Source organism: Bufo gargarizans, chromosome 5 (assembly GCF_014858855.1).
Source record: "Bufo gargarizans isolate SCDJY-AF-19 chromosome 5, ASM1485885v1, whole genome shotgun sequence".
Classification (NCBI taxonomy): domain Eukaryota; kingdom Metazoa; phylum Chordata; class Amphibia; order Anura; family Bufonidae; genus Bufo; species Bufo gargarizans.
This window is the reverse complement of record NC_058084.1, coordinates 20,547,918-20,560,452: the sequence shown is the minus strand read 5'-3', so window position 1 is coordinate 20,560,452 and position 12,535 is coordinate 20,547,918. Positions and strand designations below refer to the sequence as shown.

The 12,535-nt window shown below is 52.9% G+C and overlaps 1 protein-coding gene across 2 annotated transcripts in view; it reads right to left on the bottom strand.

Annotated features, from left to right (window-relative positions):
• ARHGAP39 (Rho GTPase activating protein 39) overlaps positions 1-12,535 on the bottom strand; it is a 146,478-nt gene that overhangs the window by 25,829 nt on the left and 108,114 nt on the right. The window contains exon 5 of one of the 2 annotated variants that reach the window (XM_044294416.1): positions 5,659-5,745. The exons of the other annotated variant lie outside the window; for it this stretch is intronic. Within the exon in view, the coding sequence (XP_044150351.1) occupies positions 5,659-5,745 (87 nt within the window). The remainder of the gene's footprint in view (positions 1-5,658; positions 5,746-12,535) is intronic. 2 annotated transcript variants of the gene reach the window in all.

Sequence of the window (12,535 nt, the reverse complement as noted above, 5' to 3'; positions counted from 1 at the left end):
GGTGGGGGCTCCAGTATTTGGATTTCCACCGATCAGACACTTATCCCATATGCTGTGGATAAATGCTATTGTGGTGGGACAATGCCATTTACTCATCATGAAAAAATTGCCCCCTGTAGCAAAAACGTGATGCCAGATGTAGATTTGTCGGCCATTCCATCGGATTGGGGGGCTGCTATTTACAGTGGAGCCGTCTACGTAAAGCAAGCAAATGAATGAACAGGAATGTATGAAATCGGGTCTTGCACTGATGAACATTAGCCCAGTCTTCAGGACCGTCCAAGTGTGCTAGTGTGAACGTGGCCTGTTAGAGTCTGTTCACACGCCGCAGATTTGTGGAAGAAATTTGTACAACAGAAATCAGAGTTATACAGAAATTTTCTGCAACAAATCTGCTACTCTCCTTAGGGTATGTTCAAACAGAAAGTAAAAAGCAGCGGGAAAATCTAATGTGTAAGGCCTCATGCATACAACTGTGTCCGTTTAGCGGTCCACAAATCGCGGATCAGCAAAATACATATGTGGTCCATGTACGGTCTGCATATTTTCTGCGGACACATTGACCTCGGGTTGCCGACATAGTCTATCTTTTTGCAGAGCGCACGTACGGATGCGAAATGCACAGGGATGATCTGTGTGCTTTCTGCATCAACATGTCCTATACTTGACCACATACCCACTGAAGTCCAAGGGTCTGCAGAAAATGCAACATGGACGGTATCCGTATTTTGCGGATCCGCAATTTGCAGACCGCAAAATACATACAGTCATTTGTGGATTTGCTGCAGATTTCTCCCTATGAATTATGCAATTTGTATGCGGCAGAGGGATGTGATTCCCTCTTGTGTGAATGTACCCCAAGTCTGCCGGTTACGGATCCAGTGCACGCAGAGTGCTGCTCCACATGGAGGTGTCGGGGGTGTAACTGGGACATCTGGTTGAATAGTCATGATCTCGTCTTCCAATGGAAGCAAGAATCAAGCGAAATTCACCAGAAAATGTGCTGTAATGTGGGCCACCAAAATAGAGCAAGTGAGATGCATCATAATGCGAGACGTGCGCCACCGCTGATCTTGTGCGGCTCTATAGCAGAACAATACTAAGGCTCTGTTCACATCAAGCTTGTGGCCAGCTTTAGCATGTATACGGGTTTGTAAGTTATCCCCTATACACAGCATAAGCTTCTGGTTCGTGTAGGTCCACCCATTCTGAACCCCCCACCGATCATGAGAAAGTGGGACCCAATCCCCCAAACAATGGAGCAGAGGTTGAGCACGCGCACCAGCGCTCCGTACATCTCTCTTATCCTGTGCACAGTGGATAATTTTACACCGGCGGCATCCGCCACCTTCACATTATTATAATAAAAAAACACGTACATGTTAATGTACACAATCATGATGTGACCACAGCCGCACAGCATTTTCTGAGCCATTTTTGCAGCGTATTACGCCTCTTTCTCTCGGTTAATGTGCGCAGGGTGTGTGAAGCCTCTGCTGTGCTTCCAGCTCCGAGTATTTCCTAATCACACCGCATGACACGTGAGCCCAACGTCCACCGACGAACGGCTCTGTGACAGTGGCCTGCGAGGTCCCTGAAGTAAAGTTGATCAGATTTGGTTCTGGGCCGTTAAATTTGTGACCCATTTCTGCATTACTAAGACTGTGATTGACAGGATAGTCCATCAATGATTTCCTATCACATACAGCTGTACGGAATAGTACTGTGCGGTACCCCGAGGAAGCCACAGCACGGGGCGATCTTCATTATGATTTTACTTCACGACTGATTTGCTTTGTTATTGTTTTTTTCTCTTTGATTCTTGGCTATTTATATATATAGTGTGGTGTTTTCTGTGTAATACAAAGTGGGGGTCGGTGTGGGGGAGTGAGGGGTCACTTATCATGGCGTATGCCCAACTCGGTGGCGTTTGCCTTTTTATTGTGGTCTTTTGCATTACATTTTGTTTATATTTAACACATTTCTTTGTTTTTCGCTCTCACTTTCGTTAGTTGTTTTGGGCAGGAGGGACTTGTTTGCGCCTTACATGACTATTCCGATATGCTGCAACAGGGTAAGGGCTCGCGCACACAATCGTTATTTTAGTTCTCATCTAATCGGCATTTTTTGCAGGTCGCATGTGGATCTATTCTCTTTGATGGGGCCTTAAAGGATGCGGATAGCACACCGTGTGCTGTCTGTATCCGTATGTCTGTTCCACGGCCCCACAACAAAATAGAACATGTCCTATTATTGTCTGCGACTGTTCTATTACGGGCGGACGTTCAGTTCTGGAAAATGCAGACCGCACATGGGCAGTATCCGTGTTTTGTTTAATCCACAATTTGTGGACCGCTATAACGGCTACGGCCGCGTACAAGAGCCCTAAGCGTGATACAAGCCCTGCTTATTCATTCTGAACTCGGTTCGCCTTCAATTCCCATTAATGTCTCGGCCAATCTCCCATAAAATCACGAAACGGCCTTTCCTGCATTAGTGGAAATCCTCTGGGCTCAGCGTCATATCCAGCAGTCGCTGCAGCCAGACGCCGGCAGAAGGCAGCTCCACATTCCACCGTCATCTACCTCCCCAGCTGCCCATCAGGTCAATGATGTCGATGAAGAGTGTGGGGGTCTTTTCATAACTTCAGATCATGTGCCCAGAATAATGCATCTCAGGGGTTCACTAACTTTAACTATTAAACAAATACAAGGTGCATGAAATGTACAGCTGTCCTGCGGTCTGTAAGAGGACTGGTGCTTACCTGCAGTGATGCCACAAGAAACAGCAGCACAGAGGAACAGAGTCCGTTTCATTAGTCATTAGGGTGTGAGGGTACGGCTACACAGAGATTTTGGGAGATACCATAGGAATAAATGGGGTCGCAGCACAACTCACATGTTTGCTGCAACCGTCACGTGTAAATTGCAAAAAAAATTATATATTTTTAATTGCCATTTTTAACAGCCAATAAAAACAGACAGGTGGCTAGACAATGGATGCACACCCTAATGCAAAAAGGCCATGAAGAACGGACAGTGTATCCGCTTATAAGTTCCGTGAACTTCTGCGGTTAAAGATTCCTTTAATACAGACGTCCAAAAGCAGCCGAGTTTTGGTCATCTGAAAGAGGCCTACAGGGTCCAATCAGCGGCATGAGCAGTACCAGGGCAAGTGCACTGGGTGGGTTTATAATGTCATTCGTGGACAATGGGGGTCATTTACAGAGTCCAGTGTTTTACACGAGTATTTGTTTCCCCCTCTGCGTTGGCAGAGAAAGCGTCTAATTTATGATGAGGTTCAGGCGCGCCGCTGTCTGTCGATGTGCCTGGAGTAAAACAGCTCTAGCCCCTGACTGACAGACCCCTGACTGACAGACCCCTGACTGACAGGCCCCTGACTGACAGGCCCCTGACCGACAGACCCCTGACTGACAGACCCCTAACTGACAGACCCCTGACACACACTGTGTGCTGTCCGTATCCGTATGTCCGTTCCACGGCCCCACAAAAAAATAGAACATGTCCTATTATTGTCTGCGACTGTTCTCTTACGGGCGGACGTTCAGTTCTGGAAAATGCAGAACGCACATGGCCAGTATCCGTGTTTTGTTTAATGACTGACAGGCTCCTGACTGACGGATCCCTGACTGACGGATCCCTGACTGACGGACCCCTGACTGACGGACTCTTGACTGACGGACCCCTCACTGACGGACCCCTCACTGACGGACCCCTGACTGACGGACCCCTGACTGACGGACCCCTGACTGACAGATCCCTGACTGACAGACCCCTGATTGAAGTAGTTTTCACTCCGCTTTTATGCCTCCTTTCTGGCATAAAGATAGTAAATGTGTCGGGCCTGATGTCCCGACCCCCGTCACGCCCCTTCACTCCCAAGTGGAGAGCACAGTATAAAAATGTTCGTGCAACAAAATATTGTTGCACGAGCGTTGAAAAAGTTGCAAACGGGATCAAAAATAGACGTAGCGCTCTTTGTAAATAACTCCCAATGTACCTATAAAAACTGCATCACAGAACATGCTTTAATAAAATGAGAGGCTAAAGGGGTTCAGGTCACCGATCCCGTGCCTCTGCGTTCTGACACTTACTGGTTTCCACTACCTGGTCCTGTGTTCACACCAAAAAGCCTGGAAATGCCTGCTCAGCCAATCTCTGGCTAAGATGAATCGCCCCTATGGCCCGTGGACATTTCCTGTGTCGAGAGGCATGAAATAAGAGAGACCCGGGGACCCGGTAAGCCTCACAACTGGAGCGGCAAGGAAACTGTATGGTGAGGAACTGGTTCCCGTCTACCTCACCCTCAGCTTGACATGCACGGTGGGTTTCGCCATGACATGTGGGCTCTGACATTTGTCCCCGTTTGCCAGGTCCTAACACAAAATGGGTAAACATTCCCAACTTCACTAGCACCGCGGCACGGACACAACTGGCAGACAGACAGAGACAAGTCCGACAAGTTATAAAATAACACAATCAAGTCCTTCCCCAGCAGTGGAGAAGGAAAAGGAGCGGTTATTATCCGCGGTGAGGAGGACACGTCTTTCTGGAACACATACCACCCATCACACGGTGATACACTGTGACGGACCAGTAACAAGACGCTGAACACTTATAGGTTATGTTATTAGCTGCAGACAGTGGGGTCAGCAGGACAGAAGAGGCAGAGGACGGGTTAGATGTGGTTTAGTAGAAATGCTCACTGACCAGATGACACTAAAATATCTCCTCTACTTGCTGCAGATGGCAGTTCCTTCAGATTCCCAGAGGTTTGTAGGGCCCCGCAGTCTGCACTCTGAACACCTGCAGACACAGGTTGTCCTAAAGGGCACCTGATGTTATTACAGAGCCCCGCTCAACCCCCACCAGCTTAGGGGGTACCAGCGTACAAATCAGCGCACTCGGGCATGTCGTAAAGCCACGTTTGGGTCTGTCTTAGTTGCACATGCCTTTTACAGGGGATGTCCAGATTCAAGACATTTTACTTGTGGGCAGCAGTGTGTTGTACATGTTGAAATAATTGTACTCCTCTGCCCCCCACCGCTCCGCTTCCTTCACTGGTCTCCGTCACTGCTGGGGGTAGTTACTGGCTGCAGCATCGCACGCAATACAGGACAGAAGACGGGGGCAAGAACAGAGCGGTGGGGAACCGGTGAGTATAAAACAGGTACAACACACCGCTGTCTACATCTACAAATGTCCCAAAGCTGGCGTCCTTCACACATGCCCAGCAACTCATGCCATCCAGCTTGGCATAGGGATGGCAGAAGGAAACTGATGCCAGAACTGATCCCACACTTTCTTTGAAGAGCAGTTTTGGCATTAGCAGCTTGCAGCGAGACGCCCGATGTCTCCTTGTACCGATCAATTCCCTGTGGCAGGCTCTGGGCATTGGACAGTTACAGAAAGTGCATAAAACGGTCATAAGCTGAGCCTCCACGCCCTGGTATCGCCTCAACCCCATGAGGCACAGCGGGGAGCGCAGCAGCATCTGGTGGTCGGGATATTTCATGGCGTCTGGTCATCTAGACTAGGTCTGGTCTAAGAACAGGTTAAGTGTAGACCAGGGTAAGAGAGAAGTGACACAGAAAGCCGGGGGAGGTAAAGCCATGACGGAGACAGCTCGTCACCCTACCATCACGCTCTTCAATATAAGGTTTTGGTTTCTTTCTCATATTGGATCTCTTCTTTCTTTCCAGAAGTTCTTTTATGTGATGATTCACTGGGAAACAAACAAAATGATGAACACAAGACAAATATGGCAAAGACAGGAACCCTGACAATACTGGCGGTATACACATCTGATGGAAATACAAGAGGGGGCAACACCGGGTGAAGGGGCCATGAGACCTACAGCGACTACCCGATGTCCACAGAGGACTAGATAGACTACATCACCAGATGGAATAACAGGTATGGTTAATAAGATCGCTAATACTGCTGATCTGGAAGTGACTGGAGTACAGCAGAGTTATGAACATGGCTGTGGATGTGACTGGGTGTCATCAAAGCAATGGCTATCTCTTTTATTACAGGTCATATATGGAGGCAGTTCGTACATTCCTATGTGATGGATGCAGGCAGCAGATACCCCCGGTCTGAGCAATGGCGGTCCGACAGTCCAAAGTGTCAAACATTTTATGGAATTGTAGTTTAAGTGTGATGAACTGCGGCAGAACTTCTTCAGTTTCCTGGCTTCAAGACTTTGTGGTTTTTGCTGAAAATCATGGCACAAACTAGTTGAAAACCTTCTGCAGGATGAGCAGTTGGGGCGGTGGGGTCCGTTATTAGGAGACTGAGTGACTATTATTGGGGGATCTGGTCTGAGCCTTAGTTTAGGTCTGTACTTAGAGGGGGGACAGTCTGGGGACTGTAAGGTACACACACACAGGTCACATATACGCTGCGGATTTTCCACAGAAAATCCTCAGTATCAGCACGCCGAAAAGTTAGGAGCTGAATCCACATCAAATTCCCAGGCGCTTTCTGCGCATTTTTATTTCTTTATGCGGTTCTTGGTGCAGATTTGAATGTGGTGTTTAGGGATCCTACTGATTTTAATGGGAATCTCAATTTGGAATCAAGACGGGACATGTGGCTTTTTTCATGTGATGTTGAATCAATCAACACACGAGAGAAAACTCTGTATTTACGAGAGCTGATTTCCCATTGAAAACAAAAGGGAGGTGGAAGAAAAGCAGATTCCGTCTTTGGAAAATCCACTGTGTGAACATGTCTTCATCCGGGCAGTAAAGTGGATGCAAATTAACCTAATCTCTACCAAATATTTGCAGAATCCACATGGAAATGGCGCAGACCAGCGGTACAGATTTTAAATCCAGGGCCTGTTGATTTATGCTGCAGATTTGGGCCACAGATTTCACCTTTTGCAAGGCATAGGCTGAAATCGACAGTCCGTCTGCAGCACGGGTCACCAGGGATTCAGCTGCGGATCAGGGCACAAAAATCACAGAACAATGGTGCCGACGACAGAAAAATCCTGTTAGGCCCCTTGCAGACAAGCGTTCCTCCCGCAGCGAGTCCGCAGCGCAGCTCCCGGCCTGACCTCGCAGCACTGATGGCGTCACATAGCATTATACTGATTTATGATGCTATATAACCCTTACAGTTCTGGAATGTATTGGATAACACTGGCAGCATTAGGTCACTGTTATCCAATACATTCCAGAACTGTAAGGGTTACATAGCATCATAAATCAGTATAATGCTATGTGACCCCGTCAGTGCTGGGAGGTCAGGCCGGGAGCTGCGCTGCGGGTCAGTGCTGGGAGGTCAGGCCGGGAGCTGCGCTGCGGGTCAGTGCTGGGAGGTCAGGCCGAGAGCTGCGCTGCGGGTCAGTGCTGGGAGGTCAGGCCGAGAGCTGCTCTGCGAGTCAGTGCTGGGAGGTCAGGCCGGGAGCTGCGCTGCGGGTCAGTGCTGGGAGGTCAGGCCGAGAGCTGCTCTGCGGGTCAGTGCTGGGAGGTCAGGCCGAGAGCTGCGCTGCGAGTCAGTGCTGGGAGGTTAGGCCGAGAGCTGCACTGCGAGTCAGTGCTGGGAGGTCAGGCCGAGAGCTGCTCTGCTGGTCAGTGCTGGGAGGTCAGGCCGGGAGCTGCTCTGCGGGTCAGTGCTGGGAGGTCAGGCCGAGAGCTGCACTGCGAGTCAGTGCTGGGAGGTTAGGCCGAGAGCTGCACTGCGAGTCAGTGCTGGGAGGTCAGGCCGGGAGCTGCGCTGCGGGTCAGTGCTGGGAGGTCAGGCCGAGAGCTGCTCTGCGGGTCAGTGCTGGGAGGTCAGGCCGGGAGCTGCTCTGCGAGTCAGTGCTGGGAGGTCAGGCCGGGAGCTGCTCTGCGAGTCAGTGCTGGGAGGTTAGGCCGAGAGCTGCACTGCGAGTCAGTGCTGGGAGGTCAGGCCGAGAGCTGCGCTGCGGGTCAGTGCTGGGAGGTCAGGCCGGGAGCTGCGCTGCGGGTCAATGCTGGGAGGTCAGGCCGAGAGCTGCGCTGCGGGTCAGTGCTGGGAGGTCAGGCCGGAAGCTGCTCTGCGAATCAGTGCTGGGAGGTCAGGCCGAGAGCTGCGCTGCGGGTCAATGCTGGGAGGTCAGGCCGAGAGCTGCGCTGCGGGTCAGTGCTGGGAGGTCAGGCCGGAAGATGCTCTGCGAATCAGTGCTGGGAGGTCAGGCCGAGAGCTGCGCTGCGGGTCAGTGCTGGGAGGTCAGGCCGAGAGCTGCGCTGCGAGTCAGTGCTGGGAGGTCAGGCCGAGAGCTGCGCTGCGGGTCAATGCTGGGAGGTCAGGCCGAGAGCTGCGCTGCGGGTTAGTGCTGGGAGGTCAGGCCGAGAGCTGTGCTGCGGGTCAGTGCTGGGAGGTCAGGCCGAGAGCTGCGCTGCGGGTTAGTGCTGGGAGGTCAGGCCGAGAGCTGCACTGCGAGTCAGTGCTGGAAGGTCAGGCCGAGAGCTGTGCTGCGGGTCAGTGCTGGGAGGTCAGGCCGAGAGCTGCTCTGCGAGTCAGTGCTGGGAGGTCAGGCCGGGAGCTGCTCTGCGGGTCAGTGCTGGGAGGTCAGGCCGAGAGCTGCTCTGCGAGTCAGTGCTGGGAGGTCAGGCCGAGAGCTGCGCTGCGAGTCAGTGCTGGGAGGTCAGGCCGAGAGCTGCGCTGCGGGTCAGTGCTGGGAGGTCAGGCCGAGAGCTGCGCTGCTGGTCAGTGCTGGGAGGTTAGGCCGGGAGCTGCTCTGCGAGTCAGTGCTGGGAGGTCAGGCCGAGAGCTGCGCTGCGGGTCAGTGCTGGGAGGTCAGGCCGAGAGCTGCTCTGCGGGTCAGTGCTGGGAGGTCAGGCCGAGAGCTGCGCTGCGGGTCAGTGCTGGGAGGTCAGGCCGAGAGCTGCGCTGCGGGTCAGTGCTGGGAGGTCAGGCCGAGAGCTGCGCTGCGGGTCAGTGCTGGGAGGTCAGGCCGAGAGCTGTGCTGCGGGTCAGTGCTGGGAGGTCAGGCCGAGAGCTGTGCTGCGGGTCAGTGCTGGGAGGTCAGGCCGAGAGCTGTGCTGCGGGTCAGTGCTGGGAGGTCAGGCCGAGAGCTGCGCTGCGAGTCAGTGCTGGGAGGTCAGGCCGAGAGCTGCTCTGCGGGTCAGTGCTGGGAGGTCAGGCCGAGAGCTGCGCTGCGGGTCAGTGCTGGGAGGTCAGGCCGAGAGCTGTGCTGCGGGTCAGTGCTGGGAGGTCAGGCCGGGAGCTGCTCTGCGAGTCAGTGCTGGGAGGTCAGGCCGAGAGCTGCGCTGCGGGTCAGTGCTGGGAGGTCAGGCCGAGAGCTGCGCTGCGGGTCAGTGCTGGGAGGTCAGGCCGAGAGCTGTGCTGCGGGTCAGTGCTGGGAGGTTAGGCCGGGAGCTGCCCCTGCGGACTCGCAGTGTGACAAACGCTCGCCTGCGAGAGGCCTAATCCAGAAACCTGATCTAGGAGCACAACACTCAGCAGAGAAGCAATGATGACAGATTCCTTCCTAGAGATTCTCCCCCCTTGCAAGTAAATGTTATGTTTTATAAATTTAAAGGGGTAATCCCAATTTACAAAGTGATGGCACATCGTTAGGTGGCCAGCGTGATGGCACATCGTTAGGTGGCCAGCTTTATGATTGGGGGGGGGGGCGCAATCTTTGGAATCCTCACTGAACCAGAGAATGAAAGCTCCGCAGTGGGGGGTGAGAGCTGCATTCTCTGCACAGCTGCTCCCTGGCCACCCATAGGGGTGATATTATGTCCCTGATTATAGGAGGTGAGCAGCACCCCTGCGAGGTCCCCTATGTAAGACCACAAATGCTCTGGAAAATCACTTTAATTGGGTCGATTTTAGTGCAGACATAGGGGGTTTAATAAGCTTTTATGCCAGTGACCAATCTCATTCACTAATTGTGACAAATAGCAAAATAAAAGTAATTTTAATTATGCAAAGCCCTCCCTTCCCCCATTAACGTGCACAGCCATCTGTTCACACAGGAAGTGCTCGGACGGGTTCTGTGCTTCATTTGCAGGTGGCAGACTGTGGCGTTAGCAGCCCAGATGCCGCCCGGGCAGGTGAAGGAACAGGGTAGGGGGTTTGAAAGATCTTGTTTTGCTACTTTTTAAACCTCCGTGTCAGGATATTTAGTCGCACTTGGCAGTAGTGAAGGAGAGGCGAGGGCCGGCAAATTTACTAACATTTACGTCTGGGAAAAGGTGTAAAAGAGGGGTGAAAACGCCTCCAGTCAGGGCTGGCGTAATGTTCACTCTGGGAGCACGGACTGCCGGAGGTGTGACAGGCGGGCGGTCCTTGATAAATGACCCCCAAGGTTCTTCTTCCAAATTATATTCCAGGCTGATTTACTTGACTGTGTGTCAGCTGCATCGCCCGGACCCGAACTGGCTGTATCATGGAGATTTATCTGGTTAGACCCGAGGTCAGACTGGCAGTGAGCCCACATAAATCTTTATTGTGCAGTAGGAGCCGCCACCGTCGGTCCGGGAGATGCGGCTAAGCAGCAGGGGGTCATTTATCACATACCAGCACCTTACACCGGTCTTTGATAGCCCCTGTATGGGCGGAGGACGATACCTGCAGCAATAAACACTGCGCCAGCCCCTGACGGGACTGGATGTCAATCCTCTTTTACACCGGTTTCATAGCGTCAGTAAGTTTGCCCAGCCCCCACCTCTCTCAAGTGGCAAGGACAGAATAAAGACCTGTGCCTACGGAATCCGCAGAGTAACATCACCAGTGAGGTGGAGGAGAGCTCACAGATCACCAGTGAGGTGGAGGAGAGCTCACAGATCACCATCACCAGCGAGGTGGAGGAGAGCTCACAGATCACCAGCGAGGTGGAGGAGAGCTCACAGATCACCAGCGAGGTGGAGGAGAGCTCACAGATCACCATCACCAGCGAGGTGGAGGAGAGCTCACAGATCACCAGCGAGGTGGAGGAGAGCTCACAGATCACATCACCAGCGAGGTGGAGGAGAGCTCACAGATCACATCACCAGCGAGGTGGAGGAGAGCTCACAGATCACCAGCAAGGTGGAGGAGATCTCACAGATCACATCACCAGCGAGGTGGAGGAGAGCTCACAGATCACCAGCGAGGTGGAGGAGATCTCACAGATCACATCACCAGCGAGGTGGAGGAGAGCTCACAGATCACCAGCGAGGTGGAGGAGAGCTCACAGATCACATCACCAGCGAGGTGGAGGAGAGCTCACAGATCACATCACCAGCGAGGTGGAGGAGAGCTCACAGATCACCATCACCAGCGAGGTGGAGGAGAGCTCACAGATCACCATCACCAGCGAGGTGGAGGAGAGCTCACAGATCACATCACCAGCGAGGTGGAGGAGAGCTCACAGATCACCATCACCAGCGAGGTGGAGGAGATCTCACAGATCACCAGCGAGGTGAAGGAGATCTCACAGATCACATCACCAGCGAGGTGGAGGAGAGCTCACAGATCACCATCACCAGCGAGGTGGAGAAGAGCCCACAGATCACCAGCGAGGTGGAGGAGATCTCACAGATCACATCACCAGCGAGGTGGAGGAGAGCTCACAGATCATATCACCAGCGAGGTGGAGGAGACCTCACAGATCACCATCACCAGCGAGGTGGAGGAGAGCTCACAGATCACCAGCGAGGTGGAGGAGAGCTCACAGATCACATCACCAGCGAGGTGGAGGAGAGCTCACAGATTACCATCACCAGCGAGGTGGAGGAGAGCTCACAGATCACCATCACCAGCGAGGTGGTAGAGAGCTCACAGATCACCATCACCAGCGAGGTGGAGGAGAGCTCACAGAACACCATCACCAGCGAGGTGGAGATCTCACAGATCACCATCACCAGCGAGGTGGAGGAGATCTCACAGATCACCAGCGAGGTGAAGGAGATCTCACAGATCACCAGCGAGGTGAAGGAGATCTCACAGATCACATCACCAGCGAGGTGGAGGAGATCTCACAGATCACCAGCGAGGTGAAGGAGATCTCACAGATCACCAGCGAGGTGAAGGAGATCTCACAGATCACATCACCAGCGAGGTGGAGGAGATCTCACAGATCACCAGCGAGGTGAAGGAGATCTCACAGATCACATCACCAGCGAGGTGGAGGAGAGCTCACAGATCACCAGCGAGGTGAAGGAGATCTCACAGATCACATCACCAGCGAGGTGGAGGAGAGCTCACAGATCACCATCACCAGCGAGGTGGAGAAGAGCCCACAGATCACCAGCGAGGTGGAGGAGATCTCACAGATCACATCACCAGCGAGGTGGAGGAGAGCTCACAGATCATATCACCAGCGAGGTGGAGGAGACCTCACAGATCACCATCACCAGCGAGGTGGAGGAGAGCTCACAGATCACCAGCGAGGTGGAGGAGAGCTCACAGATCACATCACCAGCGAGGTGGAGGAGAGCTCACAGATTACCATCACCAGCGAGGTGGAGGAGAGCTCACAGATCACCATCACCAGCGAGGTGGTAGAGAGCTCACAGATCACCATCACCAGCGAGGTGGAGGAG